At 40.3% G+C, this 20,196-nt stretch overlaps 2 protein-coding genes and 4 non-coding genes across 18 annotated transcripts in view; 5 read left to right on the top strand and 1 right to left on the bottom strand.

Annotated features, from left to right (window-relative positions):
* PBRM1 (polybromo 1) overlaps positions 1–11,988 on the bottom strand; it is a 51,420-nt gene extending 39,432 nt beyond the window's left edge. For 2 of the 13 annotated variants that reach the window (XM_088527389.1, XM_088527421.1), the window contains exons 1-9: positions 9,761–9,955; positions 8,589–8,744; positions 7,667–7,764; positions 7,080–7,227; positions 5,825–5,968; positions 5,069–5,185; positions 4,706–4,774; positions 4,400–4,498; positions 3,231–3,316 (exon numbers count right to left, since the gene is read on the bottom strand). In XM_088527389.1, the coding sequence (XP_088383515.1) occupies positions 3,231–3,316; positions 4,400–4,498; positions 4,706–4,774; positions 5,069–5,185; positions 5,825–5,968; positions 7,080–7,227; positions 7,667–7,764; positions 8,589–8,744; positions 9,761–9,799 (956 nt within the window). In that variant the 5' untranslated portion in view covers positions 9,800–9,955. Of the gene's footprint in view, positions 1–467; positions 567–3,230; positions 3,317–4,399; positions 4,499–4,705; positions 4,775–5,068; positions 5,186–5,824; positions 5,969–7,079; positions 7,228–7,666; positions 7,765–8,588; positions 8,745–9,751; positions 9,957–11,884 lie in introns of those variants that run through there. The other 11 variants (XM_088527355.1, XM_088527375.1, XM_088527380.1 and 8 more) reach the window with 11 other exon arrangements.
* A 59-nt stretch (positions 11,989–12,047) lies between these two features.
* GNL3 (G protein nucleolar 3) lies at positions 12,048–19,435 on the top strand. Its single transcript, XM_088527341.1, has 15 exons — positions 12,048–12,146; positions 12,456–12,514; positions 12,653–12,790; positions 13,232–13,345; positions 13,538–13,621; positions 13,805–13,937; positions 14,808–14,911; positions 15,775–15,910; positions 16,447–16,534; positions 16,899–17,082; positions 17,467–17,609; positions 17,980–18,116; positions 18,564–18,784; positions 19,109–19,187; positions 19,286–19,435. The coding sequence occupies exons 1-15, from the start codon at positions 12,134–12,136 to the stop codon at positions 19,372–19,374; spliced, it is 1,722 nt and encodes a 573-aa protein (XP_088383467.1). The 5' UTR covers positions 12,048–12,133; the 3' UTR covers positions 19,375–19,435.
* LOC148596204 (small nucleolar RNA SNORD19) lies at positions 13,995–14,069 on the top strand. The gene has a single exon (XR_015913541.1). It is a non-coding gene; the product is annotated as a small nucleolar RNA SNORD19 (small nucleolar RNA).
* On the top strand, positions 16,271–16,344 carry LOC148596203 (small nucleolar RNA SNORD19). The gene has a single exon (XR_015913544.1). It is a non-coding gene; the product is annotated as a small nucleolar RNA SNORD19 (small nucleolar RNA).
* On the top strand, positions 16,754–16,831 carry LOC148596202 (small nucleolar RNA SNORD69). Its single transcript, XR_015913547.1, has one exon. It is a non-coding gene; the product is annotated as a small nucleolar RNA SNORD69 (small nucleolar RNA).
* LOC148596201 (small nucleolar RNA SNORD19) lies at positions 17,266–17,341 on the top strand. The gene has a single exon (XR_015913546.1). It is a non-coding gene; the product is annotated as a small nucleolar RNA SNORD19 (small nucleolar RNA).
* Positions 19,436–20,196: the final 761 nt, after the last annotated feature.

Here is a 20,196-nt window from a genome sequence, read left to right as displayed (position 1 = left end):
CAAGAGTAGCTACAGCTTCATTCAGTAACCTCCAGACTGTAGACCTAGAAAGATTAGCCCTCTGCTAGGTACCAAAGCTCTCAGTCGATGCACGAAAGTCCAACGCAGAAAGTTCTAGCAATCCAGTTAACCCCATACATCCGCTTTAAATGCGTCCCAACACTTTATTCATTTCCACCTTACGTCTCTTAATTATTTAGTCCTACATACTGTTTCTCCTAATATACTTCTTTCTAGCTTTACTCTATGTTTCACATGCCTTATTTCACTATGAAGTCTAACATATTTCTATTCAAAATGTTTCCAAGAGAAATACTACACATGGAGTATTTAAAAATGAGATTTTGAAAACAATTAAGTCAATATTGATAATTAAAGAGCCCTCACAACTAAAAACAAAACCTTACATTTCAGTATTTCCATATGATGACGAGCCAGCCTCTACTCCAGGTCCACAATTTACTTACCGATAATATTTGTTAGCAGAATTTCTCTCATCGCCAACACTGCCTTTACCCTGTGAGGAAGGACCTGTCAGCTTGGAAGCAGTCAAATTTGATGGAGTCCTTAAGGCAGGAGAGAAAAGCCAAGGAAAGGGGAAAAAAAGAGGCCCACCTTAGACCCAGGAAAAGACATAGCGAGGGTGTAGCTCTTTATGGAATTATTTTGATAGCTCAGACAAAAGTTTCAGAGACAGACATAAAATGTTATAAAGCTAAAAGTAAAGTAACACTGTAAGATACATTTAGTGGCCTGGCATTTTAATACCAATTTCTTTTTTTTAGTAAAGTCAGAAAAGCGACACGTAGATTGAGGGAATTAACAGCTACACATACAGTTCAGCATACAACAGCAGTGAAAGCAGCCAACAAAGTGTTTCTTAGCATGTGGATAAAGTTAATCCAATCGCATTTATCAACACCACAAAAATCTCTCTCAAGTTGCTTGATGATCCATACTGCCAAGTAACTTTATTCTGGTCACCTTATTTAAGGGAGGACAGCTAAATACACCGGCAAAGAGAAACTGAGTGCGACAAAGCACACAAACACCTTGGCAATAAGAAGAGTAAGATTATTTTTGACACAGAGGCAACATGGTTGTAGGACTCGGGTTAACAGCACTGTAACGATTTTGAGCCTGATCCACCAATGACAAAGAAAAACAGGTAAATTTTTCAGAAGACAAACATAGCTAAGCAAACTTCAAATGAATTTATGGAGTTTTTTTTTTTTTTTTTTAACCAAAATCAGCAATAGGTAAAGCAGACTTCCCTGTTGAGACAATTAAGCAGTTATGAATTTAAATCAAAACTAATGATTCTGTGATGCGGATTAAGCAGGAAAAAAAAAAAAATGAATTACAGCAACCAACAAAATGCTTCAATACAGCAAGTGAAAGATTTGCTTTCTGTAGGCTTTTCTTTCTTCCAGATTTTTTGTTTCTTTTGCATTAAGAATCAAACAGTTCAATGTTATTGTAGCCTACCTCACGCACAACAAATACTTGCCAAGTTTCAGAAATGAAGGCAGGAGCTGTAAAATTATTCTGTCCTTAAGGCTACTTCTACCCTTGTAGATCTATTAAGAACTTAAGAGAACATCTAGGATGAAGTAGCTGAGGAACAGAGATGGGTTGGCAATACAAGAGAGGAATTCAACTAAGAAATATGATTTACCTGTCATCCTTTTTACGCAAAAAAATGTTTTGAAGAATAGTACAAATCTCAAAATTAGGTACAACACATGCTTGTGATGTCCTCAACTTCATCAGTGCCCGATGTAATAAGAGAAAAATCACTTCACCTATAAAGCCCTTGTACCCATACACAATTCTTGTTACTTCAAAGCAATTACATACACATATTAGGGTGATTCCTGACTCAAGATCTTCTGGCACTACTCATACTTTTAAGAAGGAAAAGTTTTAGGAGACGCATCAAGAATTACTCCTTAATAGTATTTCTGCTTTTACATTTTCCTGTTTTGTAAAGTGTTTTTCTCAGCATTATAGCTGTGAGAATGTTTCGCCTAAACATGGGAAGCAAGCTGGCATTAAACAAATGGAACACAGATGAACAACTCGGAATGTGTCAAAGCACCACACAGAGAAAACCAAGGAGGGAACTTTCACCGCTTACAATAACCTTAGGTACAACTTTCAATACCAAAACCATGTAGAACATTTGTCAGATGAAAATAATTTTGAAACTGTCAGTAAAATAAAGAAACAATAGTACAGTCAGTTATATCATACAAACCTCTGCTAGAAATGAGGAGGATTTACCTTTCAGCATCAAATGCCACTCTAAAACAGCTTGTAACTCCTTGGTGACTTTGAAGACTTGGAAAAGGCTTTTTTTTTTTTTTTTCCTGTTTTCTTTCTTTTCCTACCCCTCCACCCCGCCCTTTTTTTTTTTCTTCTTTCTTTTTCTGTTTTTTAATACATGACAGGGATCATATCAGCAAGTAATATTTAAACTTTTGAGAACGATTCATAAGAAGAGTATATACAAGAATAAACCCCTTTGTATCTTAAACAATACTCCTAAAATGACTGCATTGCTTTCTTACACAGTATGGATTTTGACAGGAAGAAAATGCGTTTCCTAAGTGAAGCAATTCCATGAAACAAATGCAACAATCAATAGTATTTTATACGCTGTTGAAGACCAATCCATGTTTCATTGATTTCATAGCCTGAATCTTCAATGACTCCTGCCACTTTCCATAGCTAGAGATTGGTTTTCAGACAACAACTTACAGAACACGGACTTTCCTCTAAATATTTGCTGCCTATAGCCTTATTCCTTGTTTCTGTCCCTAGCTAATTACCTGGGAACTTACCAAAGAAATACACACCAGATCTTGCAACTCCTAACAAGGTTCACAATATTCAATAATTTTTGTAAAACAAAACACCTTGTTTATCATTACAACTTTTCTGTTCTTACTTATAAATGCAAATAGTGAAAGCTGGCGGTAGTTGAAGTTATTAAAGATCTACTGACACGCTATTTTCACCATCAAACGTATCACGAATATTTCACCACAGAAGTATTTGGAAAAGAAAAAACGGTATCCTTCTAAAACCTATTTATTCAGTTGTAACTTTTAAAAACATATAAAAATCCAAGTAATTATTTCCCAGAAGATTATCTATAGCAAAATTTAAGGAATGTCTATAGAGATTTTTATATGAGATTTTACATAGAACTCTATTTGCAGTACCTGATTCGGAGACTTGACTTGGCCAACTCACTGTGTTCAATTTCAGCCTTTTTCATATTAAATATTTTTTTAATTGCATTTGCATCCTGTTAATTAAAAGAAATTCCTTTGTTTAAAGTTGAATATGAAAAATTTTATAGTTACATAAATATATTCAAAAAAAACACGCAAGAACAGAATAAGTTTTTTTTTTCTTTTTTGTACCAGCTTTGCATGAGAAATGAAGCAAAGGAAGTCTGCCTTGATAACAGACCCACAGTGGCTATAAAATCTGAATAGAGAAGCTGAGCAGCTTTGACCTTATTTTTTGTCATAACCTTTTAAATAAAAATCTACAATTTACAAACAAACATCACTTGGAACTGAACGGGCAGATGAGTTTCTATGTCACTTGATGGAAAACGTTACTACCATCACCAAGCTTTACAATACTCTCTCATCTTCTATAGCAGTGGCTTTTATGCTAAGAGCAACAGCTCACAAAGTAAAGATTACAGGTTTTGAGTGAGGTTACAAGAGTTAGTAATTTTGCTAGGAATTGAAACTACGCTCCAGACAGCGGTGCAGCTTAAAGAGTCCCAGAACCACTGACATAAAAACTCTCACTACAAAGCCTGTAAAAAGCAAGTACACAACAGAATTATTCACCACTGAGATTCTCTCATTTCCAAAGGACAGGAAAACAGCAACATGGTCATTTGCAACCAAAAAGTTGGTCACCTCACTGAGGACAAAAAAAAAGAGGAGGTGCGTAATGATCACAAATATATGGCTAAAAGGAAGAGAATCTTGTAGGACTGTGTAAAGAAAGCACAAATCCAGCTTTCAAGTCAGTGGATGCGGATGCAGTTGCTGCAATCTGGAATGATGGTGGTGACTATTGTTGGAATTTTATCCATCCCAACTTTAAACACAAGTAATGAATCCTCCATTCTTCAAAGTTATGTAACTCACATCCTGTGAGGTGAAATTTCATTGGTAAATACCGTGTACCTCAAGGAAAAATCTTGCATAAACCACAATATTATTAAAAGGAATATAAAAGGAAAGCCATTAATTGCTATTTATTAAAGTCTTCAGGACCTTCTACTGAAAATTCATTCAGTGATTTACTAGCATATAAAGTTGTAAAGAAAATCTGAGCCCTTATTTAAACAAGTGAAACTAACCTTGAATACTTGTGATCCAGGTTCATTGTAGGTTTTGGCATTCTTTGCTAGAAGATCTATATCCTTGGCCATTGCATGAATGCTTTTATATGTTCCATTCTGTACATTTAAAAAAAAAAAAAAAAAAAAAAAAAAAAAGACAGAATGGGTTAGCATGGTGAGCTGCATGGTGAGAGAATGAAATCAACAGAGAAAGGCAAACAGAACTCCCATCGAATAAGGAGAATACATTTATGTGCCAGATATGTATCCGGATACATTTATTAGAAAAAGAAAACTGTGACACTTTAGGAGCTAAAACTGTACCTGTATCCTTTGGGCAATTGTTTTAAGATCTATGGGCTCCTTTATTATTGCATAATAATCTGGATATTGCTGGAAAACAAAAATGTGTGTATTACTATAAAAAGTCCCATTTCTTGCAAGTCTCTGTATTAGCTATTATTAAGGATTCATTGTAAATGAGGAGAACAATGCACATTTCATTAACATAGCACTAGGCTTTAATTCAGGAGACTAGATGATAACACTGATATGTGCAAGTATAATTTCTCAATAAACTGACATAAAGCAATAATTCTGACTGAAAGCAAAGTGTCTGATGGCAATATTGTCAGAAATGTCCAGATTCTAAATTTGAAACACAACCAATATGACGAAAATACCCACCACTTTAGAAGGAAGTTTCTGAAACAGTTCACTTATGAGGCGACCTGATGGGTTTGTGGCGACAGCCACAGCTTCAAGAAGCTGTTCAAGAATCTCTTTCAGGTAACCTGGAGATGACTAACAGAAGAAAGGAAAACATAGGATGCTCTAACAACAGCCACAACAAAGTACTTAAATGCATATATTTATAGTGTAATTTATTTTTCAAATACAGCAAAGGTCAGCTATAAAAGATATGTGCAACTATTGCTTATGCATTCAGGTAAAGCACATGAGCGACAAATTCACGCTGCAGGTTTTAGATATGAACTATACTGTTAGAATAAAAATATCAAAATTACTCCAGACATTCATCCCAATTGCACACAAAACGAAAACAGCCCCATATTTCCTATCATCATCTGCACCTTATAAAGCAAACATTAACCAAACAGGTGCCAGGCTGAAAAATCATCTCATTAAGACATGAAACCTCCTTGCTCCAAACCTCGAAGCTGGCACCGTAAGAAGTACATATTTATTAATAATCACAACCAAAACAGAACTGTACTTGTTTCTCCCATGTCAGAGATCATGACATTACTCTTTTTGGATAGACAAAACATAGAGTGCTTGTATGAGAAAACATTTTAGGGACATAATTTACCCACGAAAAGAATAATGGCCTTTCACAAATGGAGGCCCATCACCAACTTAAGGTTGGCTGCCAGACACTGCAATATCTTCCTGAAGTGCAGTTATCACACCTGCACTTACCAATTCAGAATTTCCACCTTGATTGTCATGTCCTTCCTCATCTTCCTCCTCCTCCTCAGCATCTCCTTTTTGAACAAACTCATTTTTTGTGCGCAAATACAACTCCCAGAGTTTGCAGGCAGCTTTATATTCAGGAGAATCGGGCTGCAAAAATAAGTCAAGCACATTTACACAAGCTTTAAAACCTTATTAAAAATCCTGACCTTAAGTGAAATAAAATTCTTAACAGTATAAATTCTTAACTGAAATATATTTACTGCATTAAATAAATAATTAGAGAAATAACTGGGTCTTCAGCAAAGATATTTTAAGAATGGTAACAAGCACTAGAAAAATATACCTTCTAACGGGCCAAAGCAAGCACGTCTCTGGGAAACTCAACAATGAAACTGTTTGGGTTGAGGCTTGGACACACCTCAAGGAATCTGGAAAGATTCTGGACCAGAACAACTAAAACACTGAAGGTTTCCCTTCCAGAGCAGCACTGCCAATAATACACCTGCTGCAGCGAAGACCTTGACAATGAATCAGCTTTCCCCGTTTTGGATGCGTCACTGAAAGCGCGTGGGCAAGGTGAAGATGAAAAGAGAGGAGGTTATGCTTGTGTACTGCACCTGCAGCTCATAACTCCGTATTTCTCCTGTCAATAATATTCCTATACACTAGAAAAAAAAGCTACAATTCCTCTGCCAAATGCAAGATTTTAAAGACATAGGCGTAATCCTGAAGACAGTGTTAAACAGACAAAGGCTGCACACGTTTGGTAACTTCCAATCATCCTTTCCTACTATCAAAATACCACGCAAAGCTTCAGGAGTGCACAGCGATTTGGGAATCTTAGTACTTTTTGTGCTGTAACCAAAATGCATAAATCCATTAATGCATAAATCTTCCAAAGCTATCTATGCCCATGGACCTATACACAAAAAACATTGCTTTTCTACAAAAGTCACTTAGTGGGGTGGTTGGGTTATTCAGAAAGGATGCTGGTCTGAATTATTTGTATCATCTCCAAGGCTAAAAACATAATACAGAAAATGTTAGCTGTTAAGTTTTAGATTTGCTCTATAATCTCAGTTACAGCATACAACTTACCATATCTCTTTATATCTCAAAAGGTTACACAGAACAGCTTATCTCTTTCAGGTTATGCACAGAGCACTTTTCTCAATGTATGTTTTCTTTATCTATTTTTGTTCTCTATCTCTTTTTCAGAAAACAGCACAAAGACACCTACACCATGGGTTTTCCTCACCTTGTAGTAGGCCTTTGCGTTGTTAAAGAGCAGCTGGAAGTCAGCAGTCAGCACGTTGACATCATCATACTCCTCCATCTTGAGCTTTTGCTGGATTTTCATTAAATCAATTGGCTGAGAAACCACTTCATAATAATCTGGCTGATTTCTGTTATTACAAAAATAGGTATTATTTGATTTTTTATACACACTTATGACTAAAAAGTGTTCCAATACACTTGTTACTGCTAAAATATCTAGACTGCATTCTATTGGAAAACATTATTAGTTTATTGTTGTCATTTTTGAGTATAAAACAAAATTGAACCTCTCACTTCACCTACAGCACTGTCAAGGGTTAGTCTTATTAATCTTCCCAAGAAATAACCTAAGTATTTCATTCCACCATTTCTCAAATGCATTTCACAGTCCAAGCAGTTAAGATTTAAGGCAGCTGTCATATGAAACATTTTGAATTCAATACTTTTTTCTTTTTGACCAAAAATTGGCACACTCCTTTGAAAAATTACATCAAACACTCTGGTCAAACCCCATTGTGAGACTGTGACATATTTAGCTTAAATTCTTCCTGGCCAGCTATGCCTTACCTTCGTTTTGGTGCCCTAATGAAAAGCTCACAAAGGAGCCTGCCCTGTTCATCTTTGTAATCTCTGATCGTGTTGTAAAGCTCATGGCATACAGCAATCTAGAGTGCAGGAAAAAAGACAAGAAAAAAAAGTAAAAAAAAAAATTGTCAGGAGATAACAAATCAAGGTCTGCTCACAATGAGTAAGTCAAGGTGCCATTGTACAACGTGCTGTAATGTAGAAGTGTGACAAACTTGTTGCATCTCGTAAGTTAGTACTATATCTGCCACTTTCAGATGCCGTGGAATCTTTTTTTCTTCTAAAAACAAACAAACAAACAAACAGAAAACCAAAAGGGAGCTTTTTTTCAATGCTAATACTAAGAAAAAAAAAAATATATATATATAAATTAATTCAGTGCTATTCTCCATGGCTTATAGCCATCAAACACAACAGCACGGGTTCTCCTGCACTGCCGTTAACTAAAATTAGACTGCTAACTCAGAGGCACAGCAAAGACATTGTATAGTTTAGCAATGTACTTTGCTAAAATGTACTTCACTGCTTTGCCTTTTTCTACTTATCTCCTCTGAATTTGTTATTCAGCCACAGCTTTCAACTGCTGCACTTGGACTTAAGCTCTCTCTCCAATCTTCTTTCACCCGCTAAAATAATTGGCAAAAAAGAAGGAAAGCGGGAAAGAGAAGGACAAAATTGTGGAGATAAGAACAGCAAGACAAAGCTGAATGAGATACTACAGGCGCCTAGCCAGGGCAGTGCCACATCCGAGGCATGACAAGCCACTGCACATGTGCCAGTGAACATCCTGTGTACGGCAAATCTCATGTACCCTGGCTGAGCCGGATGGTCTGAGCACGCAGTGCGAGAGTCAGGGATACAGTATTCCCAAGAAAAACACTGTGAATAATAGAAAGGTACTAACAGGATCCACAGTTGGGAGATTGGAAAGTCTCCTCCTCTTTCTGCTTGGGCCTGGGATATTTGTGGAGTGGTGGCCATCATCAAAGTCTCCTCCGCTGACGCTGCTGGAAGGCGAGGTGGCTCTTCGCCTCTTGGAACCCATGGAATCCAACTTCTTCTATAATGAAGACACATGTTCTTAAACTCATGACAGAACACCTAAACTCGGGATGAGCACTACCTTTGAACCTAGTCATGCTTTAGGAGGGCTCACATAAATTTGTTACCTGCTACAATTTATTTAAACAATCTCTAAATACCAGCCAGGTTCTTGAAAGCTGACAGAAGTAAAGGGTAATCAAAATTGTCCTGCAGTTTTATGCTGTCACTGTATGTCAGAAAGACTGGGACTCAAACAGAACGATAAAAATATATTTCACAGTTCATACTATGATAATTTCTTGAACCATTTGCACCTTCTCATGAATGGGATGAGGACTCAATTAAGTGTGGGCTCCTATTATAAATGAGAGAACCTGTACAGAAATTAATGCTCAGTTCCGATGGAAAACCATGCTATGTCATGCCAAAGCAAGCAAACAAACAGAAAAAGCAAATAACAAATTAGAATTCGAGCTGATACTGAATACCTTGTCTTAGAATCACACCGAAAAAAGGCCTGGTCCATCGTGTGACCCATGACTCCCACTTTAAGTATAGGACAAATGGCATAGTCATCAGGAAGCAAAAAAACTAACTCCTCGTTTGGTCACAGGTTTTAGTTGATCAACACCAACAGCAACAAATAAACTGCTATCCAGCAACAGGAGATTTGTGGAGCAAATTGTTGGCTCTTTCCCAATTTCTAATGAGAATATTACAAAAATATCTTGATTTGCAGCTGCCTCAAAGGCCAGAGAACAGAATGGATTCATCTATCCCAGATAGTGCCCATTTTCTAAGCAAATCATGGGATTTCTTCTAGGAAACGCTCAACTGATTTTACAAGGTATGGCATTATGACGTAACTGCATGAGAGCACTTTTATTAGAGACAGAATTCATTTCAAGCACACAAATGAGATGAACAGGAATGAAGCAGGAGTAATTAACGGTTAATCTAATGAAAAGCAAAGCTTAAGGTAGAGGAATGGAGCGAATGGTGCACAAACAATCAATAATTTACCAGATTTACCAGAGTACAACCAGCACCTCGAAAAGCCAGTCTCCTCATAGTGTCTGATGGCCAAGTTAAGATACGGGGAGAAGGTAAAACTCAGAGTATCAAATCAGCAATGGTATTAGTACAGTCAAAACTGAAAGACAAGAAAAAGGAAAGGAAGATTGAAGAACCAGGGAGTTGATAGATAAAGAGTAACACTAAAGAATAAATTGAAGGACAGTTCAAGAATAAAGTGAGAAGAGACAGAAAATGAAGGAAAGAGAAAACAGGAATTATTTTAGCTTAACAAAAACTCTACAAAGCAATTTTGCATAGACATTTCTATAACATTTACATTAAAAAACACATTTTTCTGAAAGCGTATTACAGATTTCATAGTCACTTGGAAGGGAATGATTCATCAGTCAGAGCAGTGAGTAAATAGAAGCGATATTTGATCTGAGATTAAAAAACAGACAGCAGTAAAACTGGAGGAATGTGGAGTAGTACAGTGATCACAAACAGAGGAGAAAATTTATGTTCCAGAAACACTTGTCTCTCTAGTGATGATGCAACCTCCATAAGTCTGCAGAATGGATTTTTATCCTTGTAAGCAAGAAACATTAAGTACCTGTCCCTACAGCTTCACCAAAGATATACCTCCTTCAGTTTCTAAGCAGTCTTTACATCTGATTTTCTGATAAATTTCATGCAGAATGCACAGAATCATTTTAAGGTAAAGTAAGGTGACCTTTAGTTCATGTAACTATTGTTTGTAAACAAAACCTGGCAGAGATTTTTGATTTTCCTATTAACCATTCTAGTCATTTTCCTAATGGAGAAACTTTGAGCTTTACTCACAGGCAATTTTCTTAAGCAGGAACAACTACCCTGTGGCTTTTGGCAGTGCCTACGACTTTCAGCTGACAACTACAGTATCAAATGGCCAACACCAGGCTTGTGCTTGTGGAGACAGCCAGAAAATACAAATTCTTGCTTGTGAAGAAAGCCAAAAGCAACTGCTCAAACCAGTATTTCTAGACAGCACTTGAAGCAGGACACATGGTCCATCCATCCAGCATTAGCAGAGACCTGGGGAACCCCAAGCCAGCCCTGCCTGTGAATTTCACACAGGTTTCTTCACTTTCACTATCCCAGGCACATACAAACATTAGTAAACACTTGTCAATTTTCCTCTAGTAACTGAGAAACATGGAAAACTTATACCACATCCTGGAGATTGAGTACACAGGGAGAGACTCGCATAAAGCTCATACGAATGTCAACGTCCAAACACGGATAACTCTGATGTGTACAGAAACGTAGGCTGGATATCATGCGTTGTAGTCTATTTTCTCTGCAGCGTAACAACCAGCTCACAAATCTCGCACAGGTTGCACCAAGAACCACCACTGCCACAAACAACCCATCTCCTGCAAACAACAGCTCGAGCCCATTCTTAATAAGGGCTCGTGCTGGCCCTAAAAAGGTCACAGAATGTTATCTCCATAGGACACTCTTTAGGCAATACTAACATATATCACAGTGTGGGAGACGGCCCGGCCCGAGAGGCTCCACGGAGCCAGTGGTGAGTGTTATTATCCAGTCCAACCCCAACTCAGAAGGTTTTTATGGGCCTTGGAGATAACGTGTGTAGAACAAGGAGGTTCGCGCCACATTTAACTTTCTGCCTTCAAATAAAAAAGTAAAAACAAACAAGTAAACAAAAGCTATCCGGAAAACGCCGATAGGTGCAGGGAAGGCAATTTAGGATTACCACATTTCAAAAAAAATGAGCACTAAAGAGCGGTAAACACAACAGCGAGGGGCGAGAAGGCTGCCCAAGGCCCCCAGGACGAGGAGTGGGGACTAAATAGGGCCGGGGGCGCCACTGGGGAGGCCGAGACGAACAAAAAGCCCCTTCCCGGGCCGCGGGGCGGTTCGCGGCCCGGCGGGAACGACTCGGCGGCAGCGCCGGGCCGGGCCCCGCTCCCCGCCACCCCGGAACGGCCGCGCTCCGGGGACACCGCGCGCGGCGCCCAGGCCCGGCCCGTGACGGGGTCGGGGGGGGCGCTCGGGCCGGGCCCGGGCCCGCCGGGCGGCGGCGCCTCCCGCAGCGGCCGCACAAAGGCCGGCAGCGGCCCCCGCGCCACTCACCCCGTCGCCGCCGCTCCGCCTCCTGCTGCCGCGGCCGCCCTCGCCCGCCACCGCCGCCTCCGCCGCCCCTCAGCGCCGAGCCCGCCGCTGCCGCAAAGCCCGCCCGGCCGCCAAACGCCGCCCGGCCCGCGCGACACCTCCGGCGGGGGAAGCGCCGCGCCGCTTTACGGCAGCGCCCGCCACCGGCGGGCGGAGGAAGGAGCGCGGCCTCGCACGTGGCGACGCGGCCCGGCGCGACCCGGCGGCGCCATGAAGCGGCCCAGTGAGCAGCGCGGCTACGGCGGGCCGGCGGCGGCGGGCAGGGGCGCGCCGTCCCCGCGGAGGCGCCGCCGAGCGCCCTGGGGCGAGGGGGGCGCGTAACGGCCGTCGGGGAGTGGCGGGAACGCGGGGGTAACGGCCGCCGGGCGGAGGTAAAGGCTGAGGCGGGAGGGCGTAACGGCCGCGAGGAAACGGCGGCGATGGGGAACGGCCGCCGGGCCTGAGGTAAAGGCGGTAACGGCTCCCGGGAAATGGCGGTGGGGGGCGTTGAGGGGGCGCCGGGCCCGCGGCGCTGACGGCGGCACCGTTGCAGAGCTGAAGAAGGCGAGCAAGCGGCTGAGCTGCCACAAGCGCTACAAGATCCAGAAGAAGGTAAGCCGGCGGGACACGGGGCTATATATATTTTTTCCAGTATCTGTAAAAAGGAGAGATTTCTTTCTTTTTTTTTTTTTTTCCTCCCTTGGGCGAGGTAGCCCCCACTGAGAAAAATGCTCTTGTTCCTGCCTGCAGATCAGAGAGCACCACCGGAAACTCCGAAAAGAGGCCAAGAAACGCGGACGCAAAAGGCCCAGGAAAGATCCAGGGATTCCCAGCGCTGCCCCGTTCAAGGAAGAGCTTCTGCGTGAAGCTGAGCAAAGAAAGCAGAGGGTAAAAATAATAATAATAATAATAATAATAATAAAAAAACACTAGCGAGAAGAAGAGCAGGGAACATTCCTGTAAGGAGGCTTTGTGTGTGGGCATGCACATACGAACCCAAAGGTGCAATTCTATTAGATTGTAAACACTCTTAGGAGATACAAATTGGGAAAAATTACATCTTTTTCATTTGCAGTGTTATACTGTGTGTCACAACTTCCCCTTATTTTAACCCCATTTCATCATTGTATAAGTTGTATAGTAACTGCGAACCTCCTGGAAGTGTCAATTCTAATAAAACTGGAATTACCTCTGATAAGGTAACTAAGACAGGCTCTTCCATCAGAAGCCTAGAAGTTATGTCTGGACATTTCATGATTATCCAGAAGACTTCCTTACTTCCTTAGAAGGTGGTATAACTTAGCTTGGCTTTTGTTTATTTGCAATCAGCTCGAAGAACTAAAACAAAAACAGAAGCTTGACAGACGGAAGGAACTTGAGAAGAAGAGAAAACTCAATGCTAAAAAGAATGCAGCCAAAATCAAAGAAAACACAGAGGGAAAGGTATGTCTGGTAAGATTTTGATTCTTTGAAGCTTGTAGAAGGCATAAAGGTATTCTAAAACATCATCTTCTAAAGCCATGTATGCAAACATAGTTTGTAGCTGTAACCTGCTGCTGTACAACCATAGAAGTATAGTGTATAATACACTAATTTTCTTTCAAACTATTTCCTTTCATCATTATATGTATTTAGGAATCTTCTAGGAAATCTGGAGCAAAGAAAAACAAGCTGCTGGATAAAAATTCATCAAAGTCATTTTGCAGGGAGCTCGAGAAGGTGAGATATTTCAACTATTTTCATATAATTTGGTGAGAATCAGCAATGAAACCATTTTCCTTGCAACTGCTATAAAGGATCTTTGTGATAAACTTCAACATTGAGATAAGCAATTTTATTAGAAATTTTGAGGATTTCAATCTTTCAGTCTGTTCTAGAGTTAATATCTTTATTCTGATGTAGGTGATTGAGGCCTCAGACGTGATTCTAGAGGTTTTGGATGCAAGAGATCCACTAGGCTGTCGATGTCCTCAACTGGAACAAGCTGTTTGCTCTAGACAAGACAAAAAGCTGCTGTTGGTTCTGAACAAAATTGGTAAGAAACATCAGTTTTCTGGCCGTGTTATTTAGTCAGTGGGTGGTTTTGTCAGGTGAGCTATGAAGACAACTTCAAAGGAATCTGACTTTCCACTGAAGACATAAGATCCAACTCTGAGCTCACTGTGCTGTTGAAGGGGTCACGTTTGCCCCAACTTTTAGTCTAAGTCTCTTTAAAAAAAGACTAATTTCATGTTAGCGCTTTCTTTGTTCACAGTGATGTTTGAACCTGCTGTCCAGTTTGTCAAATCTCACAAAGTTAGAGATTTTACAGTACTTCATATTGTGAAAATAGGTGGCTAGGCAGAGGTCATGATAATAGTCACGAGTGAGGCAATAGTGAATTAAACATCAGCAAATCAGCAGGGTAGTTGTGTTGGAGGTTTGGCTTTGGGTAGCATTTTCTTTCTCCAATGTCTGTATGGAAGAATCCACACAAACAGTTGAAAACATCTAAAAAGGCCAGTAACTTATTATCCGCTGTAAACCCAGGAAATAATAAGAGCAAAGGGAACTTTGTTAGAGTTGCCTTTGCAAGGATGATGGCATAATTCTTCACATAACATCTCCCCTTTTATCATGCAAAGTCTCCTAGCAAAATACCAACTTTAAAAACCTAATACAATAACTGAAAATGTAATTGTGCAGAATTATTTTGGGGAAACGTGCCTGGTATTTCACTAGAGCTACATATAAGAGTGAAAAAACTACCAGCTTTTCAGTCAAACATTGTGTATCATAAGAAAATGTACTAAACAGACAAAATATCGCCAGGTTCCCAGTTCCATGTTAGATTTACTCCAAGGAATGATATTGAACGTTCAGGAGAGTGAAAGGACCATGCCCTTTTTTTATTTCTATTTTCTAGATTTGGTGCCAAAGGAGAACCTAGAGAAATGGTTGAATTATCTGAAAAATGAATTTCCAACGGTTGCTTTTAAATCAGCAACACTGCTCAAGGATAAAAATATGGTAAGAGCACTAGAGGGTCTTTCATGGGTTGAAACGTTGATAATCAGGAACTCCCATTCCTTAAGCTATTTTTCCCGTGTTTGATTTACACATTGACTGATGGATTTGCCTTCATGCTTTGACTAAGCTTCCTGATAGAGTAGGGGAGGTTCTGCTGTTGTAGGAGAGTAAAAATGGGTCTTTTTACTGCGAGGACACTGAAAGGAGGAAGATGAGGAATTTCTCATCTATAGAGGGAGGTTGCAGCAGTTACATTAGCATCTTTACATGAAAGAAAACTGGTTTGACTTACTCTACTGTATCCTTTCTGACCTTGGCCATCACGAGGTGTAGCACCTGGCGTTACTTGAAGAACGTGACCGAGTTAGCTCCCTGTCTGCACCCTGTGAAGATGGTACTAGTTTGAGTCTTACAGACACTAACACATGATGCCCCACACGCACACTAATTCTTTTAACAGCAGACTGAAATAGATCTTCAAGCCAAGCAGTGCAGAAGCTCCCGACAGAGAGGTTAAGCAATAAGAAAATCCTTCAAACAATTGATCAGTCTCTTGAGTGAATTTGCAGATTAAAGGATTACACAGTCTGAATGTATGTAACTATTTAATAGCCACACAACTAATCTGCAACATGTTGTGAACTGAAATAAAAGAGCCTTGAGTCAGTTCACATTCCTTTCTCTTAATATTTGATACCTATGTTTTCTACCATTACTAAACTTCCAGAATCATCTTAATCAACTGCTTACTAAACTGCTTCCTTCTGCTTAGAACTAAAATGCAGACAAGTGAAACCTACCTATTCACCTTCCTAAATAGCTGCTGATGTTTTTTTCTTATTTTTTGCCTTTGGATCCTGTAGCAGGAGAAGGTTACAAAAAGAAGTGCACGTATTGATTTATCCAAAAACACTGAGTGTTTTGGAAGCGAGTGCCTTTTGAAACTTCTGCAGGAGCACTACAAGACTCAAAACAAAGCCATTCAGGTTGGGGTAGTAGGTAAGGACTGGGGAGATGAAAGGGGTTTCTTTCTTCTGTAAAATTTTGATATCCTGTACTGCAAACTGTATGATATTAAAACCATTAACGTGCAACCTCTTACCTGAGGCTGAGAGATGCTTTTAGGCCTTCTAGTCAGCATTTGTTTTTATATCAGAGACTCACTGTTGCAATACTTAAGTATGTTGCACTTAATGTGCATGATCTGTGGAATGTGATCTGTGAAAAATCACAGCATCTAAGGCCTAAGTTGATAAGGCCTAGCTCAAATAAACACGATGGGCAGGCTGTATGTCACCCAGCCTGCATTGCCTTCCTCCCATTCAATAATTTCTTTCACGTCCCTTCTACTTTTAGTGTGAGAAATGAGGATACACAGCTTGTCTTACTTACGTAGTGAAGACTTCAGATCCAACTCTGATCTCACACTGAATATGTACATTTTATACTAAAGATACCTGCAAAAGGCAGTTGTGGTTACTGTCGAGTTACGGCCGAGTTTTCTTATTTCTGAGGATTTCTATGTTTTTCTTCAGGTTTTCCTAACGTGGGGAAGAGCAGCATAATCAATGGCCTTAAAGGAGCTCGTGCTTGCAACGTTGGCCCGGCAAGAGGTGTTACCAAGTAAGCTGACTGATCAAAGCTGCTCATGTTTGTAGCCGTCTTCCAATTACCTCGAGTCTGTTTACTGCTTGTGTGTAGTTTCTATGCTTTTTTGTGTTATGCAGCTTTAAATGCACATCTGAATTTGCCAGGATAAAAGACATACACCTGTACATCCAAGGTGTCATGGAAGAACCTTCCCCTTTTCTGCTTTCAAAATTAATGTTTCATTTTCTGTCATACACAAAGCATATGATGAGAAAGCATAAAAGCTGACTCCGTGTGAAGCGTATTCAATCCAACCCTGAGCTTTGTGTCTTGCTTGCTTGCTTAGGCAATCTTTTACTGGCCAATTTTTCTACTTGCAGCACGTTTGTCTCCATAGGTCCATGCAAGTTGTGCCTGTTGATAAACAGATGAAGATTTTAGACAGTCCAAGTATTGTAGCAGATCCTTCCAACAGCACCTTGGCTCTGGCCCTGAGAAGCATCATAGACACTGAGGAATCAGGCTTGGCAAACGTATTTGAAGGAATAGATGCCCTCATAAGCCACTGCAACAAACAGCAGGTGAGTCCATCATCCTTTTCACTTCCTGCACTGCATTCAGCACCTGTGTATTACCCACACAAGGAGGCAAACTTTGGCTGTTGGGTCCAACACACACATGATCTTTGCCATTTTGTCAATAACTTCTCAGATTTAGAAAGAAAATGCTTTTGAGACTTAACCAGATTATATCAGAAATGGAGTGAGAAATGATGACCTTTCTCCGGTTTCTTATTATTGCAGTGAAGACTTCAGATCCAACTCTGATCTCACTCTTGTTTCAGTTAGATCAACATAAGCCTAATTTCCATCCTGTTCCACGTTTAGTTGCTCTTTACAAAAATATGCTGTATTCATAAGCCCACTGGTAAAGGTGAATTGCAGATGAATTTTCTTTTGTGGTAGGTGATACTATTCTACAGCATCCCCGACTTCAGGAGTACGGAGGAGTTTTTAACTCTACTTGCTCAGAAAAGGGGCATGCTGAAGAAGGGAGGCGTTCCTGACACAGAGAGTATTGCCAAGCTACTGCTTTGTGACTGGACGGGGTACGTATGGTGTCGATTTTGCTTTATGCTGCTCATCTTTTCACACTGTGATCCAACACTGTGCTTACACAAGCAGAAGCCCTGAGAGCTAACACGTATGATTAGAAAAGAGGCTGCTTTTAGGTTTTTTTCTGCCTCTTACTTCAAGAAAAGGAGCTAGATTAGCTAATGGCTTTAGAGAACACCATCCATTTATAGTTTTCTAAAGTAGCAAATGGTCTATGCGCAGAGTCAAAGCATGTTGCATGCTATCCTATAGCCAGTGTTAGCAATTTGAGAGGGTTCTGCTCTGGGTGTTTATTTCTAAACACACTTACTTAACCATGTTACCTTTGGTTGTTTTCTAAATGGTGATATTTTATTTTCACAGAGCTAAAATAAGCTACCACTCACAACCTCCAGAACAGCAGAGACTACCTCCTTATCTTACAGAAGACAAAATAGCAGAAATGCAGAAGGCTTTTAATTTAAAGAAGCTAGAAGAAGAAAACACCACCACTGTTAAAGGTAGGACTTGTTACTCTAGTGCACAGTTACCGTTACGAGTTAGTAATGATGGAACACTTTGAATGGAAGTCTCTGTAGGTTTGTGGGATAACTTTGCCAGTATAGAGTGGACATAAACCTTTTGAGGAAAAAAATAGATTGAGCAACTGAGCTATACAGCTCTATGCCATCATAGAGAAGCAGAACTACCCCTGCTAGTGCTTGCTTTCTGCTTCCCTGACCTAGCTCAGGTTGCACCTCTCTCCTGTAAAAGCTGTTCTTTGGGAGAATTCTGCTTTATTGCAGTGTTCATATTGAAGTGCTGATCTAGCCAGAGGAGAAGAGGGGACGGGACAGGGCTGTCTTTCTAGCCCTGGGCTAAAGTGGCCTTTCTGTAAGGGACAGACACTGCATCTGGTGCTGTCTCCTGCAGTGACTTTTAATAGACATTTCCCATCCTTTTCCCAGCTCTGAAGTACCCCAATCTGGCGAGCAGCATCAGTTTCCAGTCAGCAGGAATGACAAATGGGACAATAGAGGAAAATAAAGTGGTAGAGAAAGCATCAGAGCATAAGAACTTGGAAACAGATGAGGAAGATGAGGAGGAGGAGGATGATGAGGAAGAGAACTTCACTGAAAGTGATGATGATCAAGACAATATGGAGGAAGATGAACAGAGCATCAAAGAGGTAAGTCAGGGTTTCATGAAGTTTTCATCTACCTTGGGACCAAGTCTCCTATCAGTATCCAGCTGTAAACTAAGCACATGTAGACAATGGAGCCACTGCAAGAAAGTGCTGAGTTCTACTCCTAGATATAAGGGTTGGAATTTCTTTGCTTAATTAAGGAAAAACAGAACTTTGTTCTGGTCAGTGGTAACAAATCAAATGCAGGGCGTTCCTCTTCAGCTGTACAAAGGGACACGTGCACCGTCAGCACCTCTTTCATTTGGACATCACTAGTATTTTTTTTGTGCAAGGATGCTCATATTGTTGAACTCTGACTTGTCATAGGAGAACAACACTCAGGTGATTGGGAAAGCAAAGCTTGAAAAGCCACAGCCAACAAATCCAGAAACACAGATAGCAGCAGGTCTGTATTAAAACCCAAGTCTCTGAAAATAACCTCTAGCATTCTTAGCACTTGCATTGATTTCATTAAGAGATTAATTTCCTTTTTTTTTCCTCCAGAGGGCAGTCATTCCCCCACACTGCCCTTCATCGTGGATAAGACAGCAGATGAGGATGATGCCTATGACTTTAATACCGACTACGTGTAAGGAGGAATGGACCAAGACAGGGCATGGAGCCTCTTCCTGGCGTTTGAAGCAGTCATAAACAGGCCTGGTAGTGTAGAAGTTGGATGAATACTGGATACCAGTATTGCTCCAAAAACTCACAATTAATACTGTGTGAAATAGTGTATATAATACTCTCTCTCCTGTGATACTTTCAGATTTTATACATTTCTAGGAACTGGGCCCTCATGCAGATTTAAGTCTGTTAATTTAATTCCTGTAAAAGAAAAATAAATCCTAACATTAAGCTGAATTAGTTGGTTTTGTGTGCTCATTTCCAAAAGGCTAACCTCTTTCTCTATTTCTCTGACAAACTGTGATAAATACATAATTCCAGTCATGTTTGAACAATTCCCTTCATTCTCCCTTCATCAAATATAATTATTTTTAAAGGCATACACAGTTTGGGCCACACTAGACTCTGACATCAGTAAGCTTTCCATGTGCTTTTTAGAAAGTAGAACTTTCATACAAGAAGGTCAGCTAGAAACTACACCTTGAGTTTAGCAGAAGGTTTTTCACTAGCAGTGCTTTATAGAGATGAGAGCTTCTCTGGAAAAGGTAACTGGGATTATAACAGTAGAAATTTGTCCTGACTAGGAAAAGAGCTCCTTGTTCTGGTAATTTTGAACTAAAACAATATTTACTGATGATGCCAATTTTAAATGCTAACAGCTGGTAACTGTAAAACGAAGCCCATTCCTTCATAGAAAGGACGGGTGGTTCAGCCTAGGGCAGAACTTGGGGAGCAAAAGCAGCTTTCTGAAAGAGAGGCCCTGCCGCTGCTCAACCTGTAAAACCCTT

Source organism: Tinamus guttatus, unplaced genomic scaffold (assembly GCF_059628265.1).
Source record: "Tinamus guttatus ecotype Peru unplaced genomic scaffold, ASM5962826v1 Tinamus_guttatus_pri_ptg000026l, whole genome shotgun sequence".
NCBI lineage: Eukaryota > Metazoa > Chordata > Aves > Tinamiformes > Tinamidae > Tinamus > Tinamus guttatus.
This window is presented reverse-complemented; position numbering and strand designations above follow the sequence as displayed.

Coding starts and splice junctions, on each gene's coding strand:
- GNL3 (XM_088527341.1), top strand. Junction 16,535..16,898: donor CCGGCAAGAGGTGTTACCAA/GTAAGCTGACTG, acceptor TTGTCTCCATAG/GTCCATGCAAGTTGTGCCTG. Junction 18,117..18,563: donor AAACACCACCACTGTTAAAG/GTAGGACTTGTT, acceptor TCCTTTTCCCAG/CTCTGAAGTACCCCAATCTG.